Source organism: Notolepis coatsorum (genome assembly GCF_963971535.1).
Source record: "Notolepis coatsorum genome assembly, chromosome: 11".
Taxonomy (NCBI): Eukaryota; Metazoa; Chordata; class Actinopteri; order Aulopiformes; family Paralepididae; genus Notolepis; species Notolepis coatsorum.
Window position 1 is genome coordinate 41,157,562 of NC_140175.1, and position 20,499 is coordinate 41,178,060.

A 20,499-nucleotide genomic window follows, 5' to 3' on the forward strand; every position below is an offset into this window, starting at 1 on the left:
GTCCACAGGGGGAGACAGAACCTTTTTTTAGGGGTCCATTGACGGTCCAACCCAACATTGTTTTAACGGCGTATGGACCATCTCTCTGGCTGTTGATAACCATCCATGGTTCCATGGCCTTTGGTACATTGGTTCCGATTAACAGGCCAATGTCAGCATCAATGTGACGGAGACGTACCTGCTGCAAATATGGCCACTGATCCACGTATTCCTGAGTGGGAATATGGTCTTTGGTCACAGGTATTTTCTTCTGCGTGTAGACAGCGGGGAGTTCCACTAGTGTGTTGTCGTCCATGCCACATACCTCCATTCCACAGACCACGGAGGTACTGACGACTTCCTCTTTATTCATGGTTTTGAGAAGGATGTCTGTACTTCTTCCTGAAACCTTGAGGTCTCTAAGCAAAGCTTCTGTGCAGAAGGTGCCGGTGCTTCCTGAGTCCAGAAAGGCATAAGTCTGTATCATGCGATTACCTTTCTTCATTTTCACCCTCACCGGCACTATAGATAGCATGCAGTCAGGCTCCCCGGCCCCTGTGTGGGTCTCGCCGTCTCCAGTTATAAATGCACTGGTAACAGTCTGTTCCCTATTTTTATTTTCTTTACCACCGTCGACCTGTTTATGTATGTGGAGTATGGTAGGGTGCCTCAGTGAACACACTCGACAAGTCACTTTCTGTGTGCATCCCTTGCTCATGTGTCCATATGACAGACAGCCAAAGCACACTCCTTTGCTTTTCAAGAAATCCAACTTTTCCTTTTGTGGCTTCTTGTCCAGTTCTCTGCAAAGGTCCAAACTGTGCTCTCCCTGACAGAACAGACATGGCTTGAGGGCGGCTGGTGAGGGCCTTCCAGTAACTCTCTTAACGGGTGAGACGCTGGTAGTAAAACCACTCTTCCTCTCCCTTGGTGTACTTGGTCGATATGGAAGTGGTCCTGATGTTCTTCCTGAAGAGGTGGGTGTTTCCTTTAGGTTCCCAAACAAAGGATGTGACATGATTCTAGCTTGGTGATCAATGAAATTAACTAGATCATTAAATCTAGCTCTCCGTCCACTTTTCTCTTGTAGGTCACATGCCAAGCCTCTCCACCTCTCTTTCATTTTGTATGGCAATTTAGAGAGAATGGCTCTCATTGTGGTTGGATTATCCATCTCCTCCATGTACTCAATGCTGTCCATCGTTTTACAGCATCCAGTTAGAAAGACTGAATATGCTTGTAGGGCTTCAGCATCTTCAGCTTTGACTGCTGGCCAGTTCAGGGCTTTATCAATGTGAGCTGTTGCAATCTGGTACTCGTTGCCATAATACTTCTTTAGGAGCCTTTTGGCCTCCGTGTATCCTATTGAGGCGTCCATATGTTGGCAGCTCCGTACCACTTCTCGGGGTTGCCCCATGGTAAACTGCTCCAGGAAATACAGTCTGTCCTTGCAGTTTTCGGTTCTATCTTCAATACCATGCTCGAATGCGCGTATAAAGAACCTGTATTCTAATGGATCCCCTTTAAACGTGGGTACGCTGAGAGGTGGTAAGGATGATAGTCTTTGCTGTTTCACCAGTACTTCAGTTATACTATTCTGATGTTGCATGACGTCGACGATCCTGCCCATGTCGGGTGTTTCCCTGTATCCTTCTAGAGTGACAGCACCATCATGTCTGACGGCTCCATTTTCATGCTGTTTCGCAGATCCACCATGGCTGACCCTTAAAGCAGACATTCCAATTTGGGGCTGTTGTGACGTTTCCTTTCGTCTTACAACAGGCTCCCCTCCTATGTTGCTTGGTCTTGGGTAAACAGGGTGATATACAGTTTGAACACTTTCTGGTAACAGGCTGCTGTGTCTGTTCAACTGTGCAAGCTGAGCAGATGGAGTAAGAGGCTGGAATTCCACATCATACACATCTGAATTTGTGATGGGTAATGTTGTGATGACATCAGTGGAGGTGGGCGTCATTGCCTCTCGAATAACCTTTTGTGAGGCTTCCTTAGACCTTTCCCTTTCATCGAAATATTCATTCATTCCATCGCCTGGTCTATTGTCCATCTCATGAATGTTCTCATATTCTGTAAAAACATTCAGTTTAGCACTGGTGGTTTGTATTTCAGTTTGCAGTTCCAACTGCTCCCTTTTGGCCTTTAGTTCAGCCTCCTCCTTACGGCTCCTCCCCTTTAGATCAGCATCCTCCTTACGGCTCCTCTCCTTTAGCTCAGCATCCTCCTTGTCGCTCCTCTCCTTTAGTACAGCCTCCTCCTTGTCCAGTGCTTGTTTCTTTATTAATGCTTCTGCTTTGATCAATAAAGCTGCCTTCTCAGCTTGTAGTTTGAGTCGGATTGAGGATGTAGAGGAGTAATTAGAATGCCTACTACCTTTTGATGACCTCCTTGAAGAGGTGTTTGAAACGCTGTCCTTTGGGTGGATCTCTTCTTCACCTTTGTCATATTCAATATGCGGTTGTGCCGCTTCAGTCCACGTTTGAACATGGGCAGCAAATGCATGCAGTGATGCTGCTTTAGGCTTGTACCATTCTGCTTGGTCCTCTTCTGTTTCCTCTATGGATATTTTGGTTAGCAAACCCTTTACAGCTGTATTGAGTTCATGTAACTCGCCACACAACTTGGAGAAATCTGTCATTTTTGTGTGAACCAATTCCACATTTCCATGATTTCCCATAAGTTCAGTGATTTCATTCCTTTTTTTAGTAAGTGCACCCAGTTTTGCACTTCTTGATCCTTTTAATTTTTGTAAAGGATCCTCAAAAATACCACTCTCCATTTCCTCCATAATGTGGGCAGCTAACGAAAACCTCCTAATTTAGATGAGCAGCGGCGTTGTATGCATTTAAAACAGAACAGTGTTTTATGAATGAAGCAGCTAGGGCGTGGGAAACAGCGCACTTGGCAAATGCTGCGCGTGACGTCATCCACTCTCAAACGCACACACACCGACCCGCTGTCAGCCACACAGAGACAGAGTCCGTATCGCTGTCAACCACAGAGACAGAGTCCGTATTATATTTTCCTCTTCACCAGCACAAGACACCTTCAAACAATAAAGATGGCCGCGCCGTTTATGTTCATCACATCCACTCCACTCAGACGCAACGTCTTTGATCCACAACGAACATCCACTTTTTACTTTACCTCCTTCCTTGTTGCGCTTAGAAGTTGTCCGTCGGCTTTGTCAGCGGAAGTTTTTGACAATATAAAGGCAATCATACGAACCGCAGTTGCCTTGAGGCTCCAGGTAATGCGTTGTTAGTCCGACACGCTCCGAATTGCAATCCAAAAGAAAAGATGACGCTGGTCCAATGTACTTTCAAAACAAACGGGATTTATTGGGAAGCGAGTCACAACAGCCCCAATAGCTGCCTACCACTATAAAACAAACAAAACGGGTTATGTACATGAACTTAAACTGTCAATCAAATGCGAATTGAGTGCGGTCAAAAACTATATGGTACCGCTCCACCTGGGCCTGCATGAACTCTAAATTACCTGCCATGTTATAGGAGTGGTTAGGGGGAGCGTGGGAAAAAAGGGGAGTTGACCAGGTAAGTCTCCATCTTGGAATTCATTGACAAATATTAATAAACAAATAAAAACACGAATACCATAATAAACCACATTTCTAAGGGGCAATAAAGTTACAATTTATCATCATAGGATTTGGCGCCTACACATGGCTCCCTGTCGGGGAATTGAACCCCGGTAATTGAACCAGCGGCAACACAAACCCAATAACCTATTGGTAAACAAACGTATTGTTGAAAATATACAATATGACTGCTGTTGTGACAGTGTTTAGGAATCGGATCTTATTTAGTAGTTTAAACTCACCTTCAAACGTTAACAGGTTTAAAAAAACGCTACTTTCTCCAGCTCTTCAAAACGGATATCTTCTTCTGTTCTTCTCCTAAATGTGGATACAGCGGCGCAGCATCCACAAACTCGCAACAGCGCCACTAATGGCCAAAATAATACATGGTTTTGTAAACAGGGAGTGGATGGAGGTTAAGGGAATGGATCGTTGTTAAGAGCGAGTGAATGGACGTTAAGGCCAACTACTCCAGGGTGCCGCGAAAGAATGCATGTTAAAAAAAAAAATAAAAAAAATCAAACTTGTCACCAACGGACCGCAGGGTCCGCAGCGCTGCCAGTTGAGCTAAGCGTCGAATGAAAAACATCAGGGATTACGGTTACATAATGCCGCAAGCTCTGCCGCTCCGCTCCGTGGCAGAGCTCTGCGGCTGCCACGGTGCGTGTCGCAGCCAATCAGGGAAAACGCGGAAGCACTCGGCAGCACTCTTCCACTGGGAATAAGCTATAGGCCTCCCGCGTGGGAAGCGACTTGCTACGGTCGCGCAAAGCGCCTATTGGCTCAGAAAGGTTGTCAGTCACCAGCCACGTGACAGCCAGGGAGTTATGAGATGTTTGATTGATTGATTGATTGAAAACTTTATTATGTTATGCGTTATCATCATATCATCATGATAAACTTCAAGCTGTAAGACACACACACATACACACATGCGTCGTCTGTTTTGCCTCAATACTGTAATTCTGTTTTGCCTCAATATACACAGTATACATATATATATTGATGCAAAACAGAATTATTCAGCAGTGTGTTGTGTGTGCGTGCGGCCAGGAGCGCGCAACAAGATGGTATACATTATGGTATATGATTCTATTCCACTATAGCAGTATATGGTGTGCTGTACATTTGAATCTGATCTAATTTTGCACACGGCCATCGCATTATAATGAGCTGGACAGGTGTGTAATGTGTGTGTGGTGACGTGAAAGCGTATCTGCCATGCGAGACTAGGCGAGAGGCTCTCGGAAATCGGCAGTGTCCGCCTTTTTAACTCCTCCCCCGGCTTCACTCGGCTACTTCCGCCTCTACCTCACTTTCGGTCACAGCTACTGTATGAATGCGAACATATTTTAAATCCTTATTAACGTTATGTTTTCAAAGAACACAGGTGGACTGCATGTGTCTTGTATCTTGTAATTAGCCATTTAGAACTCTTATTTCATTTTATAAATACTAAAAAAAAAAAATAGAATAACGGGGTATCAAACCCGGGCCGTCTGCGTAAGAGGAAGGCGAACAAACCACTAGACCACGGTGGTAGACAATATATATCCATTATATATCCATTATGGATAAGATTTGGATTATGGACAAGAGAGCTGTACAGTACGTCGGCCGTCTAATGAAGTTAGATTTATACACTTTGACTGCTGAATTGACACGTTTAACTTATTCATTCTTTAATTCAGCAACATTTATTCATACAGTCTGTAGACATACAGTACTGTAGGACGTTGTAGCATCCTATGAATGAAGTCACCAACTGTAATCGAACTGAATGCGGGAGCTCCTCCAATGAATGAACAAAAAGCCGGCGCGTTGGGCCGTTGTATATCTATGGTTGTCACCAGCTGTATGAGAGCGCCCCCGCTGGTCATTGTTGAATGAATGAATGAAAACTTTATTAACAGATTGCAGAATGGGTACAGTACAGTACAGCTCAATACATACAATTGTTAACGGGATGCAGACCAGAGAAAGACTTTCGTCTTGTTTACAAAGTGTTACCGTTAACGATGGCCAAACCGTACCCAAACAGTGGTTCCAGGACTTTTTCTGGCTTCATATGCTATTGGAGGCATGGCCAAACAGCGTTCGAGACAGGGGAGGGTATAATTGGACGATACGAAATTGGGATGGGAGAAAAATTGAAAATGGGAGAAAAAGTAGATACAAAAAAAATAACATTGCACATCAGATGCAGAGAGCTGGGCTCGAACGCAGCATCTCCTGCATATGTGGCGGTCGCCTTGCCACTGGACCATCTAGGAGCCCTAGGTATGTTACTTTCATAATGGTGTTTTGTTTACATTTTCAATCAAATATACGACGTGTTTGCTGGCCATGCTAATTTGGTCTGCCAGACCTCCAACTAGGAACCTATAGCACCTTATGTGAATACTGTATACTTTATCTGATTGATTGATTGATTGATTGATTGAAAACTTTATTAACAGATTGCAGAATGGGTACAATACAGTACAGCTCAATACACACAATTGTTAAGGGGATGCAGACCAGAGAAAGACTTTCGTCTTGTTTACATCAGGGTCCCCCATGGAATAGCTAAATAGCATTTAGCATTTATAGATGATATATTATATTATATTTGTTGGCGGTAGTGAAACCATACTTGGTATCTAGAATGAATGTCTTCGGTAATCAATAAGACGCATGACTGCTCACTTCAGTTCACTCACTGGCAAGAAAAGTTTATTGGCGCTCCTTCAATATATACAACGTGAGACGTATGACGTCACACGACGTGAACGTGAATATGCAGATGCAGAAAACATCAGGGATTACGGCTACATAATGCCGCAAGCTCTGCCGCTCCGCTCCGTGGCAGAGCTCTGCGGCTGCCGCGGTGCGTGTCGCAGCCAATCAGGGAAAATGCGGAAGCACTCGGCAGCACTCTTCCACTGGGAATAAGCTATAGGCCTCCCGCGTGGGAAGCGACTTGCTACGGTCGCGCAAAGCGCCTATTGGCTCAGAAAGGTTGTCAGTCACCAGCCACGTGACAGCCAGGGAGTTATGAGATGTTTGATTGATTGATTGAAAACTTTATTATGTTATGCGTTATCATCATATCATCATGATAAACTTCAAGCTGTAAGACACACACACATACACACATGCGTCGTCTGTTTTGCCTCAATACTGTAATTCTGTTTTGCCTCAATATACACAGTATACATATATATATTGATGCAAAACAGAATTATTCAGCAGTGTGTTGTGTGTGCGTGCGGCCAGGAGCGCGCAACAAGATGGTATACATTATGGTATATGATTCTATTCCACTATAGCAGTATATGGTGTGCTGTACATTTGAATCTGATCTAATTTTGCACACGGCCATCGCATTATAATGAGCTGGACAGGTGTGTAATGTGTGTGTGGTGGTGACGTGAAAGCGTATCTGCCATGCGAGACTAGGCGAGAGGCTCTCGGAAATCGGCAGTGTCCGCCTTTTTAACTCCTCCCCCGGCTTCACTCGGCTACTTCCGCCTCTACCTCACTTTCGGTCACAGCTACCGTATGAATGCGAACATATTTTAAATCCTTATTAACGTTATGTTTTCAAAGAACACAGATGGACTGCATGTGTCTTGTATCTTGTAATTAGCCATTTATTTCACTTATTTCATTTTATAAATACTAAAAAAAAAAAATAGAATAACGGGGTATCAAACCCGGGCTGTCAGTCTGTTACACCTATACACGGCTGGCCGCCGCGTGACAGGCGGGGATACTGACCACTATACTAACTGGGTGCACTTACTAAACAATGCATTTTTTTTGAAAAAAACTTTACAGATGTGTTCCATAGACTCACAGGTATTGTGTAAAGTTGCCCAAATAGTCAAAGGAATAGCAATGAATGTCCCCTTTAAATATATTAATTTGAAAGCTGAGGTTTGCATTCAATGCTCTGTTTTTATATGAATGTTGTTGATGTATTATTGTTATTATAGTATTATCATTGACGGAACATTTGAGTAAGTCGAGACCAAAACCCGAGACTACGACAAAATTTAGGGTCCAGGGGCCTCATTTATAAAAAAGGTTCTTATTACAAGCAAAATTAGAAGACTACACTGCAAACAGTTCAACAAGTTGGAATAGGTAATGTTCCCGTTATAAAAGTTCAGTGTAATAAGGGTGATAAAGAGTCCTGGGAACAAAACCGTTTGAGTTCATCAAAGTAAATCTCACTCCGGCATCCTCTTTTCATTTGAAAATGTGAATTTGTCCTAATAACCATTTCCTTTTGACAACAATGTTCAACATTCTTCCAATCGACTTCTGAAGTCGAAACCCTTCCTGCAAGAGCCAGAAACGGGTTGAAACATTTTCGGGGCACAGGGAGAGAATGTGCGACAGTAATACAGTCCCTTCCTGCTTGTTATTAGTGACTAAAAAGAATAGATTAATTGATCAAGAGCCTCATGAGATATACATTACTTTGAAATTTGTCTTTGTAAGACTTGATTTTAAAATGGTAAAACAAAATGTATATTTATGTTTAGCTGGAGATAAAGAAATGCAATTCCCTTGTTAAAAATAGATTTGCCTATAAAACCATGCTAGTGTACCATTTTCAATCTATGATAATGAACATTGTGCTCATGTCTCTGGAGCCTATTACGAAAACACATAGCAAATTGATAAACAGTTGATAAAAAGTTGACAAAACCCAAATAATTGATTCTCCGGCCATAGCAACTATAGAATAATTTACTAAACCAATCGGTAGTATCTGTACCAATCTGTAGTAGTGCACATGCCTACTGGTGACATACATTCTGCGGTTCCATATCTCATCTTGATCGTGCTGAATGACAACCTGATACTAAGACCCTGAACTGATTTGAGGCCTCAGATGTAAAGTAGGAATTTGTTCAATGACTCTATTATTAAAAAGGTTAAATTATCTTCAGTTAACGCGCCTCAAGCTGTGCAAACTCCTGGAAGGAAAAAAAAAGAAACGCGTCAGTATTTACAGTATATACAGTATTTTGGTCTTCTCTTTGACTCCTGACATGATTTCACCAAGTCCTGTGAGGCAAGGCAAAAAATATGACCATATGACCACAACCACTGTAAAACAAAATATATTGATAGTCTTCAAGCCACTCACATTCTAACTTCAAATCCCTTATATTGAACCTTCAAACTTCTTAAAGTGGTGACTGTGCCCTCAGTAAGATTCAACGTTCTTGTCTTTGGGGGGAGCAACTCTCCCTTTAGTTCCATTCAGTTCAGAGCAGGCTCATTCAGGGAACACCTCGCCCCTGTGCTCCCCGACATCCTCATCTTCGTCTACCTCCACCACAGCTGTATAGCCCCCGTGGCTGGCTGGGGGCGTGAGGCCCCGGGGGCTGTTGACACAGATCACGGCTGCGACGCAAGAGAAGACCAGCCCCAAGATGGCGATGAAGAAGCTCTCTCCGGGGTAGGAATGTAGCCCCGCTGCCCCAGCACCCGTCACACCCCCGCTGGTGGGCCAAGCGGCACCCGGCCATGTCCGGCTCAAAGCCCACGACTCTCCGAGCCGCCCGCCGTGCAGGTTACGATAGACGATGTACAGGCAGCCTCCACACACTCCCAGGATGGAGAGGAAGAAGAACACTGGAGCAAAGAAAAGGGTGCGAGGGAGAGAAACAGAGAGAGGGGTGGGGGGGTTATAAAAATAAAATAAAAAAAGAGAGAAACAGAGAGGGAGAGAGATATAGAGAGGGGGGGGGACAGACAGAGAGAGATAAATAGAGAGAGGGAGAAACAGAGAGAGGGGGGAGGGAGACAGACACAGAGAGAGGGAAAGAGAAAGGGAGAGAGAGAAACAGAGAGGGGGAGAGAGGGAGAGGGACATATAGAGAGAGAGGGGTGGGGGGGAGGATAGTAATGAGTCCCATAGAGTAGTAATTAGGACTGGTAAAAAGTGCTGTGTGAGGCCGGAGCGGAGGAACAGGGGGCAGATTTACAAGCGTCCCTTATTCCCAGTTCCTGCATCGATCAGTGTTGTGCTGTTGGTCAGTTACTGACTGACAGAGAGAAGGGTTTTACCAGTGCACCACATCTGTGTCATTCACTGTGAGTGAGAATAAAAGCCAGAGTGGGACACATACAGTGCAGCACTAGAGGTGTGTTATCATGAAGTGTGAGACTTTCCTCCACTAGATCCATATGAGATTTTTCACTCTACTTTTACCATGGTTTTAATGAAAGACCATACCTACTATAGTACAATGTCAACATTGTAGCAAATAAAGATACATTTACTGTCCATTTACTATATTTTATGTTTGTTATAGTATCCTGCAAGAATGTGTATTTATTTCTTATAGATGAATACACAGTAAAGTCTCTGCTAGAATTGCAGAGAAAAAACAAAGGAAGGCAAACACTTTTAGTCAGACGTTGTGTATTACTGATGTGTTTTCTCAGATTTTGACATTATAAAAACTAAATATATTGCAGTGTTTATAGTATCGCAATGTATTCACTCGTAACCCCTGCACCATGATAAGTATCGTATAACCAGATTCTTGCCAATACACAGTCCTAGACATAGGCGCCTACATAATGGAGCAGTCGAAGCAGGTGCCCCACCACTATTGAGCTTGGGGGGGCAAACTTGTGCTTTTGCTCCTACACTTTTTGATCATATGAATATATAAATCTAACCATAACTACGTAATTTCAATCAAATTAATAATACGCAATGACACTTAATAGCAAGTTTTTAAGTTTCCAAAGATTGTGTGACCCCCCACATTTAATGGTTTGATCCAGTGCCCCACGGTCCCTCGGCATGACGTATACGACATGTTGGAAATGGGGAGGCGGCTTTTTCTAATGCCTCGTTTGGCGTTTCAATGAAGAAAAGTTTCAGGCTGGATATTGGATAACATTGTGACTTTGTGAGGATTATTCTTCGGCGTTTTACATCAAAATGGATCATTACGTAAGTCGAACACTGTGACTGTATACTAAATGCGCAAACAGATTGAAACTGAATATTTCTCGTATGGTGAGGCCGGGGGACCCTGATGTAAACAAGACAAACGTCTTTCTCTGGTCTGCATCCCCTTAACAATTGTGTGTATTGAGCCGTACTGTATTGTACAGGCTCGAGACTAACGATGTCCCGTTGCCCTGGGGACGATCAAATATTGATTTGGGACGAACAGAAATCTTTTTTGGGATGCAAACGGGACGGAGAGGATTTTATTTTTTTCACAGGAAATGTCAATTAGCCGACTGTCAGTGCGCGCATATATATAAGAATTATTCTACGTTAATAAAACATACCTGGTGATCAACTACAGTTTGCTGTAAACATTATGATATGTGTAGTGTTCTGATAACGACGGCTGGGCAGCGGGAGCTGGATGCTGGATTTGCGAATAGCATGCAGCTGCAGAGCCGCAGAGCCATTGGCAATTCAGCCGTTGGGTGGGGGCGCTGTTGAGCGGGCCTGTGACCGGACCTGAAAGTGCCCCTGGCTCTGCGGCTCTGCAGTTGCATACTATTGGGATTCGTTGGGAGCAGCACGGAGTCTCGACTCGGGACTTATTTTATTTTATTTTAGCAGCAGTTATCAATATCGACCAGGAGGACAGCGCGATCTAAGGGACATGTTTCATTACTAGTCAACTGTCATTACTTTAGTTATCAAAGGTGGAATCTCTGGACGCAATGACATTATATAGTTTAAAGCTAAACTACGTTTTTCTTTCTTGTTAGAAGAGGGATATTAGATTTGATTTGATCTTTATTTATCTCTAACATTTTCAACCATAAACACACACATTTGTAATAACAAAAAAAACTAAAACGAAATAAAATACAAATACATTTAAATATATTTTCCTATGGAAGGAATAATCAACATGGCTCCAATTGGTTGACTATAACAGCACCGTGACCAAATATCCCTATACTAGCACCTTGTTAACACTTTGAGTGCCACGCCGGGTTTTCCTTTTTACCCCCTTGATGCCACGGTCCACTTCAATGTTAACGTTAATATCGCCTAATCTATGTTTTAAATTATGGCTATGTGGCTAATCTGCCTGTCGCTTATCAAAGAACACTTTTCCAGTCAGTGCTGTCAAGGCAGATTGGTTTTTTATCGCTTCATTTCCGTTTCAGAGCATTTTGAAAAGCACCCGTTTTGAAATAAAAAACAGTTCATTCTAGACCATTCTGTGATAATCGTCTTTTACTGGAATATTCCAGAACGTTGATATTCGTCGGCCTATTTATGAATCGTTTTCAAATAAACGCTAGATGATCAATATTATACGCGCACGCAAGCACATTCGCGCCGCGTACGGATAATCGCTGTGTTCATTTCCTCTTGGACTTTTCCAGTGAAACCGAAAGAGCCCATTTCACAAAACAGCCTATATCTTCATCAAAATTAGTCTGATTATCCTAACACTGATAACATAGATTCCTTACCTGACATCAGACGGTATCCAACTGGTATATTCCAATTCCTGATCACCATTCAAAAAAATCGATAAGTGTATGGATCCAACGTGATACAGTAGTACACATGATTCCGCGGGGCTGAGAGTCTCCAGAATGAACTGTGGTAACCCCGGCTGGATCAGTGGACTGGAAAATGTGGAGTACCGGATTTTTTTCCCCATCCATTTTCATTGAGTCCATTCCAAAATCCCTTATGTCATCTGGGAGACGATAGGGGGCGCTTTTTTCCACATATGATCGCCGGTGGCGCTCGGGTATACTCGGGTAGGCTCGCGTGATGCAATATGATTTCAGATCGCTAAAAAAAAAAAAAAAAAAAAAGATCTGAGAAATCTCGTGAGTGGCTTTCAACATAACTATCGGAAACCCGAGATATCTCGTGTGTGGCAGTGAAAGTGTTAAACACTTTTTTTTATATATATATATTTATTTATTTTTATTAATCATAATTATTCTTGTGAAATCTTTCCACCTGGGAGCCTTTTGACTAAATCAATTTATTCTCCCCTTCTCTGAATGGTGTTTCTTATGGCAATAACAACTATAGACGACAAAACCAAAGTAAAGAAACGACATTTGATTTTTGGGACGGTTACATTCACTTTGGGACGGTTAAAATTGTATTTCGGGACGGTTCTGGGACGGTGGTGAAAAAAGTTAGTCTGGAGCACCCATTCTGCAATCTGTTAAATAAAGTTTTCATTCATTCATTCATTCATTCATTCAGCCGCCACGCTGACTGGGGCTATTGATAGCGCAATGATTCATTCATTCAGCCGCCGCGCTGACTGGGGCTATTGATAGCGTCAATGAATTGTTGTTGTTGTTGTTGTTGTTGTTGTTGCTAGTCCGTTCACAAGTTGCTACTGCTGCTTGGGATGTGAACAGAGGTGCTTCGGGAGGATCGGGAAAGTTATTATTAGTAATTGAGTTTTATAGTGAAAAGAGCAGCTTTATTTTGGTCAAGATTGAAGGCTCTATATTGCAGGAAATTGCACATACAGGTGTTCATTAAATGTAAAAAAATCTGCCGTGGAGGGGGTCCGGCATTGCAAAAAAAAAAAAAAAAAGTAAAAAGGTAAAAAAAAAAAAAAAAAAAAATCAACTATAACTAGGCGGCCATGGTCCTAGATACACTGGCGTTATGCGTGTTACTTTTGGTGATGTCATAGTATTTAATTAGATTTTGTGCTGGGGCTTTCTACAGAAATTCCAATGCTATTACATGCAATAAATACAACGTCCAAAACTTTTTCCTGATGTTGCTTATCATTTTTCCAGAAGGAGATTCTACCTGTGGAGATGTAGAGTGAGACGAGGAGGCGCGGGTGGTACAGACTGCTTCCTAGGAAGTCCAGTAGGAAGGAGGCACTGGAGAGGAGCACAGCGCTGTAGCACAGACCCGACAGGGCATAGAGCAGCCACATGCCCCAGCTGTTCACCCCACCCAGGGGGCCTGCAGGGAAATTAATATACATCAGTATGGGCACATTCTAACTCATACAAACACACACAAAGATGTCAATCAATCATTGTTTGTTTTGGACCTTCGCCAATATGAAATGTAAATATATTACTCGTACAATAAGTAAATATATTACTTATGGCTATAACATAACCGTTACGTGCATCATGAACCTTTTTTTCTCCCTGTGGTCGATTAGTACTTTATTTACATTTTCTGATGAGACCGCATTGAGCACTGGTGCACGGGATAGCACAGTAGTCACTACTCGTTGGTCTTGCCTCCTAGTTCCTACCTGTATTGGTGAGGTTCTGGGCGGCGTGCAGCGTGAAGGCCACTCCATAGATCAGCTGTTTTCCATCACTGCCATTTCTGACCTGGATCCAATTGGGATCGGCGATGGATGTGCACAGTGAGACCAGTGTGAAACACTGGCTCACAGCAGCTGGAGACATACTCAAAGGCATGGCTGGAGGAGGAGCGGTGGAGAGAGAAGGCAATGAGCTCAGGGTGTTACTGGAGAAGTCACTTCTGCCAGCAGACGGCAGTCAATATTGCACTGGTATAGCTGCCATTGTTTCATGGCCCTCTCTCTTACATACTAAACTGTATTTAATCATTTAATGTCTGTATGTTTCAAATACATACTGTAGACTACTAACGTTACAGATTTCCCAACTGACAACTGCATTAGAGCCCTTCTTGTGTTACATACAGCCCCTTGGTTAACCCAAATAAGCTAAGAACCAGTAGCAAACATTGTGATGAGAGGTCAACTCAAATATTTTGTGTTGCCTGTTGATAGCTCTATAATATTTAACCTAGAGTTGCAAAGGGTCAGAAATGGGGATACCCCTAATTATAATGTTTTTGCCACTGATACTGATTGCTTATGAGCCATATCGGCCAATACAGATTATTTTGTTATAAGAGTCAGGTAAGTTTACATTGCAGATGGCATTTTTTACATCTGTCTCAGACACTTTGTAATAGTTTCACACTGCTGCCATGTTTTAGGTAAGTTAGCATGTGACAATCATAGGCGGCGCGTATATAAGGCTAGGGGGGGCTATGCCTACCCAGAATATTATGCTCGGAATCTTGAAATGTATATAATATATGCACAGGCTGCTGGCTATTGTGTGTGTCTTGTGCTGCAGCCGGCTGGCCGAGGTGTCAACGACGAAGGTGTCAATCGGTGGCAGCGTTTAACATTCCAGGTACAGGCAGTAACCAATCACGCATAGGCTCAGGTTAAATAATGTAATTTAGAAGCTGCACCGGGCTGGCCCTGGGCATAACTACCGATCACCTGAGGCTGTATGTTGTTTTATCTTGGCAAACAAGGGCTTGCTCTAAGAGGACATGATAAGAGTCCGAGTTCATCAAATCGTGGAAACTTTTTAGAGCTACTGTATGTACATTGTTTTCAAAGCATGATGAGATCTAAGGGTGTGAACGGTCTTTCTCACCAAGACGAAACGTCGCATTTATCTGCATTAAGGTAAGACAATGGTTAATATATTATTGGATGCCTTCATTTGAACACTTAATTTGCACTATATATAAATGAGTGGGGCTCGCTGTAGTATAGCCTAGTAGTGTGTGTGTGTATATGAAATCAGAACCTGGACAGTTTGCGTGCAACCAAAAATAAAAGGTCAAATTTTTCACGCTGCGCGCATTACATTAACAGCCTTCCTACTCACAAAGCCCACGCGCCGCCTATGGTGACAATGACACCAACTTATTATAATACCACATCTCATATTTATACTGAATATGTGCCGATAACGATTGGTGGCCAGTCAATTGGATCATCCTTAGTCAGAAACTTTCTGGTAAATTTCTAACCACATACTGTAGATCCCTTTTTAATCAAAATCAGTTAAAAATAGAGAATGTTCTGCAACACATAACCTGTGTGTGTGGGCTAGGTCTCACTGTCTCTGGGCTCGCTATGTCTCACTGTCTCTGGGCAAAATTAAGATGTTTTGCCATAAATGAAGACTACACTTATATTTCAAACCAATTTCCACTCCTGTTTTATTTTAAAAAGAAAATTAACACATAAATTGTATCAGTACTAATTAATGTACTTTGTATAATATTGCCATCTGCTCTGTGTGAACATTCAGATTATTGTCCCAGTACCGAAATAAACCTTTACATTTCTGTACTCTTGACCTTTGTGGAAAATGCACAATGTTAGTTGTGTTTTTTTGACCAAAGTAAACTTAACATTCTGTGTTGAGAGTAATTTACCAGTGACTTCAATTAGAGTTGTTCCGATACCGATACCAGTATCGGAAATGCCGCCGATACTGCCTAAAATGCTGGTATCGGTATCGGCGAGTACACATAAATTCTAGCCTCCGATCCCATGACGTCATTTATCTCCTGCGGAGAGTGAGGATTATAAAATGAACGTATTTTAAAGTGTGATGCTGTTTGTCATTTTAACAGATACACTTTCTTAAATTCCATTGTCCCCGACAGAGCGTGTGACGGGGAGCTCGGACGGGATGTGTTTTGCTTGCTGGTGTTATGATAGCATTAGCTGAAAAGCTAGCTAGTTGGAACAACATCCGCCCGTTACATCAAATCAGATGATCGCCTGTCCTTTCTCCAGGACCTGACACTCTGTCCGTCTATCAACAATAATGCACCCACGGTGAATCGTATTTAAGTTAAGTAGCTACTGACTAGCGTTAGCTGACTAACGTTATCAAATGTCAATGCGGGGAAGACGAGCTAGGTCAGCTAGCTTAGCTTGATAACGTTACCGTGGCTAAAGTTGGTGCTATTCATAATCCAGCAATAATGGCTGCAGACCTGCAAGCAAAGTACAGCAAGTTCCAAGTGCCAAAGGATAAGAGTCTAAGGCAGAGTCTCAAAAGAGAATGTTGAATATTTATTTTGCATCGAAAATCACAACATGAACGTTCTATCTGCTACTAACTTACAGACTGGGTAGCGAGTGCAACACCGTCTAACGTCCGTGCGGATCATTGGAGTAGGGTATATCTGCAGTGCCGCAGCCCCATACTAATTGATTAATGATACCAATACTAATCTATACAATCACCTGTTGTTGAATAAATACCATTACTTTCTAGTTATTACTAAAAAACAGTATATATATAAAACATCTGTATATAAAAAAAAGAAAAAGAAAAAAAGTATAATTTATATAATATTGTTTTTTTTTTTTTTTTTTAATGTATGCACTGGTATCGGATCAGTATCGGTATCAGCCGATACCCAAAGCTTAGGTATCGGAATCGGATCGGAAAGGAAAAAATGGTATCGGAACATCTCTAACTTCAATGATATGTATGACAGATTGTTGGATACAGATTACTCCCTATTCAAAGAGTTTGACTCTTCTTAAAAGCAAAGCACTGTGTGACGTTGTAGGTTGGTTGAAAACTGTATGGAACTGGGCGGCCGGGTAGCGCAGCGGACTAAGCGTCTGTCTACCACCGCAGAGACACTGGTATCGAATCCGGCTGTCAGCGGTGCCTCCGGCTTGGCCGGTCGTCATACTGACACAATTGGCAGTGTCAGCAGGAGGGAAGCCGGTGGGTGGTATTCTGGTCGTTGTAAACAGCGATTCCTACAGGTCGGTCAGGGTGCCTGCACAGCGAGGGAGGGAACTGGTGAAGGTAGTGTGACCCTCCCACGCGTTACACTTCACCAATGAGAGTCCTCGCTGCCAGGTGAAAAGAGGCTGCTGGGCTGTCTCCTATGTATCGGAGGAAGCATCTGATAGACTTCAGGGCTCCCTAGACCGGCAAGTAGGGGGAAAATGCGCGCAATGACCAGGAAGGGGAGGGGGGAATTGGCATAATGACTCAATTGGGATGGGAGGAAAATACAGAAAAATAGGAGGAGAAAAAGTGGATAAAAAAAACTGGATGGAACTGGACAAAATATAATGCATTACACCTTAAAGATATAATGTAATATGGCGGCTGAGTGGCGCAGTGGGCAAGGCGCTTGCCACTAACGCAGGAGTTGCTGGTATCGAGCCCAGCTCTCTGCGTTGCTACCAGCTTGGCTGGCCGTCATACTAACACAATTGGCAGTGTTAGAGGGTGGGAAAGCCGTGGGTGGGGATTGGACGTTGTGGACAGCGACTCCTACAGGTCGGTTGGGTGACGCCGGTGCAGCGGAAACAGGAAGTATTGGGGGCAGCGTGAGCCTCCCACGCATTACTCCTGGCCACTGAGAGTTCGAGCTGCTGCGGTGAAAAGATGCGACAGGCTGCCTCCTCGTGTACCGGAGGGGACACGTGATGCAAGGCTTCTATCCTCACTACAGCCGACCAGTGGGAGGCATAGTCTAGCAACGTTCAAGACAGGGGAGGGAAGAATTGGAAATACGAAATTGGGATGGGAGAAAAAATAGAAAATGGAGAGAAAAAGTGGATAAAAAAAGAAGAATACGTTTTTTTTTTTTTTTTTTATCTACTTTTTATCCCCATTTTCTATTTTCCCATCCCAATTTCGTATTATCCAATTCTACCCTCGCCTGTCTCGAACGTTGTTTAGACCATGCCTCCCACTGGTCGGCTGCAATGTGGACCAAGCCTTGAATCACGTGTCCCCTCCAGTACACGAGGAGGCAGCTGTCGCATCTTTTCACCTGTACAGCGCGATCTCTCAGCGGCGAGGAGTAACGCGTGGGAGGCTCACGCTGCCCCCGTTGCTTCCTGATTCTGCTGTACAGGCACACCAACCGACCTGTAGGAGTCGCTGTCCACAACGTCCGATCCCCACCCACCGGCTTTCCCACCCCCTAATACTGCCAATTGTATTAGTATGAACGACCAGCCAAGCCGGAAGCAACGCCGAGAGCTGGGCTCGAACCCAGCATATCCTGCGTTAGTGGCGAGCGCCTTGCCCACTGCGCCACCCCTTTTCTCTGCAATACTTGAACAGTTCGCGTCGGACCAGTTCTTCAGGGTAAATCTAGGTTGGTTTCCTATTGAGGAGCAAGGGACTGTGGATTTACTCGGCCAAACCTTGTTGGCGTGCATCACAGTCACGAAAGGGGCTATGTAAGGGATAATGTATAGCTACGAGGTCATTGTCGCAAAATAATTGACCGACACGGAGTTTAGAATACCGAGGCGCCTCGCCGAGGTGTTCTAAACGTCAGTGAAGGTCAATTATTTTGCGACAATGACCGAGTATAGGCTATACATTATCCCGCTTATTACATGGCTAACTTACTAACAATATACCTAATTCATTTTACACCATCGACAAGACGAGATCAAATGCAGACGCAGTTCTGTTCTGTCGCTCCGCGCTGTCATCGCCGGCAGCTTCGCCGGCAGGTGTGTCTGATTGGCTGCACTGATGCAGTGTGTGTCAGTGGGCTTGATTGCTACAGCTGCGAACAGCGGTCATTATTGCTCGGCAGAGGTCCGTTATCGAGTAATAACGGACCTATGACGAGCGCTATTGACCAATCACAATCAAGCAACGCCATGTAATAAATCTGCTTATGATATGGGAAATGGTGTTTTCTACATGTAACATTTCAATGTACAGTTTCTTCCTCTTTTTCTTACACAGTACCGTATATTTGTATGTCTTGTATGTCATAAATGTCTTGATGAATTGAAAATGGAGGACCCTTATGTAAACAAGACGAAAGTCTTTTTCTGGTCTTCATCCTCTTAGCAGATTGATTGAAAATGTTATTAACAGATTGCAGAATGGGTACAATACAGTACAGCTCAATACACACAATTGTTAAGGGGTTGCAGACCAGAGAAAGACTTTCGTCTTGTTTACATCAGGGTCCCCCATTTTCAATTCATCATATAATTTATTAGCAGTTGTTAGTATTGAGCTGTACTGTATTGTTTTGTACCCATAACGTTAATAACGTTTTCAATCAATCAAACAAACATGGTAAACACGGCGTTTGCAAATAACCCATATTCAATTTTATTCCCGTGGAAGGTTTCCACCATTGAATATTCCTGAAATGTTTAAACGCACATTTTATCCCACTTTAGCTGCCAGTTTGTGGTCACTCAATTGCTGAGCAAAAAGCCTGCTGCTACATTTGGCGACGTAATAAACAAATAAACTTACGTTATTTGGTTTGCTTACATTCAAAGTACGCCGGCTTTAATTTTGCAGATCAAACGCAACGCAACCGTGAAAGGCGCATAATGCTAATGTTGACAGCTATAACAGTTTAGCTGACGTTAGCTAGGTTAGCCAAATAGAAAGCAGTGGTATCGCTTACCAAACCAACAGGAATACAATTAAGTGGAAAACGTATATTTCTTCAGAGTTGTCTTACGGGATATTAGCACGTCCCAGAAAGGTAATTACTCGTGACTGACATTCTCCTGAATCATAATGAATTCATATGTAGAGGTTGTTTATTAACTTTCATTTTCGCTTCTTGTTACGAGTCTTCCGGGATGACCGGAAATAACCGACACGAGTTTGACGATTGGTTACTTATTAAAGGGAGGCAACTTAATTCAGACATCCTTATATCCTGAAAAAGTAGCAAATACTGTCGGCACCATTTTACCCCTCGCGTTAATAAACCGGCTTGTTTATATTTTTGTATTGAAAATAACTCCTTTTTCTGACCTCCACACTTTCCACAAAATGTGCCTTTAAAATAAAAGCACAGAAATACTACTATTAGAATACAATTCTAAGGTGAAAATCTAGTTGTACAGTGAAATCAAAGACCCTTTTTATGCAGAAGACATAATGCCCATTTAAAATAGTTTATGTATTTCTTGGATATGGGTTTTAGTGTACATATAGCCTATATCCATTTACAATATTTAGGTGTAGGAGTGCCCTTGCTTTTGTTGCTTTAGTACCAGTCTCCCAAAATGCCTGTGTGCTGTCCAGTCCTGCTACTCTTAACCCTGCATGGA

General features: G+C 43.0%; 1 protein-coding gene across 2 annotated transcripts; it reads right to left on the reverse strand.

Moving 5' to 3' along the window:
* Nucleotides 1-6,303: 6,303 nt before the first annotated feature.
* On the reverse strand, nucleotides 6,304-20,019 carry LOC311237526 (transmembrane protein 127). Of its 2 annotated transcripts, none has more exons than XM_084325454.1 (4): nucleotides 19,899-20,019; nucleotides 13,864-14,037; nucleotides 13,398-13,559; nucleotides 6,304-9,232 (listed from the first exon to the last, which is right to left on the reverse strand). In XM_084325454.1, the coding sequence occupies exons 2-4, from the start codon at nucleotides 14,033-14,035 to the stop codon at nucleotides 8,874-8,876; spliced, it is 693 nt and encodes a 230-aa protein (XP_084181580.1). In that variant the 5' UTR covers nucleotides 14,036-14,037; nucleotides 19,899-20,019; the 3' UTR covers nucleotides 6,304-8,873. The 2 variants fall into 2 exon arrangements, with proteins under 2 accessions (XP_084181580.1, XP_084181579.1); XM_084325453.1 differs by having other exon boundaries at nucleotides 19,842-20,015.
* Nucleotides 20,020-20,499: the final 480 nt, after the last annotated feature.

Bases quoted from the DNA above. Each gene is read 5' to 3' on its own strand.
- LOC311237526 (XM_084325454.1), bottom strand. From the start codon at position 14,035: ATGCCTTTGAGTATGTCTCCAGCTGCTGTGAGCCAGTGTTTCACACTG. The intron at 13,560-13,863 runs GTAGGAACTAGG...ATTTCCCTGCAG, and splicing joins CCAGAACCTCACCAATACAG to GCCCCCTGGGTGGGGTGAAC. The intron at 9,233-13,397 runs GTAGAATCTCCT...TCTTTGCTCCAG, and splicing joins CTCACTCTACATCTCCACAG to TGTTCTTCTTCCTCTCCATC.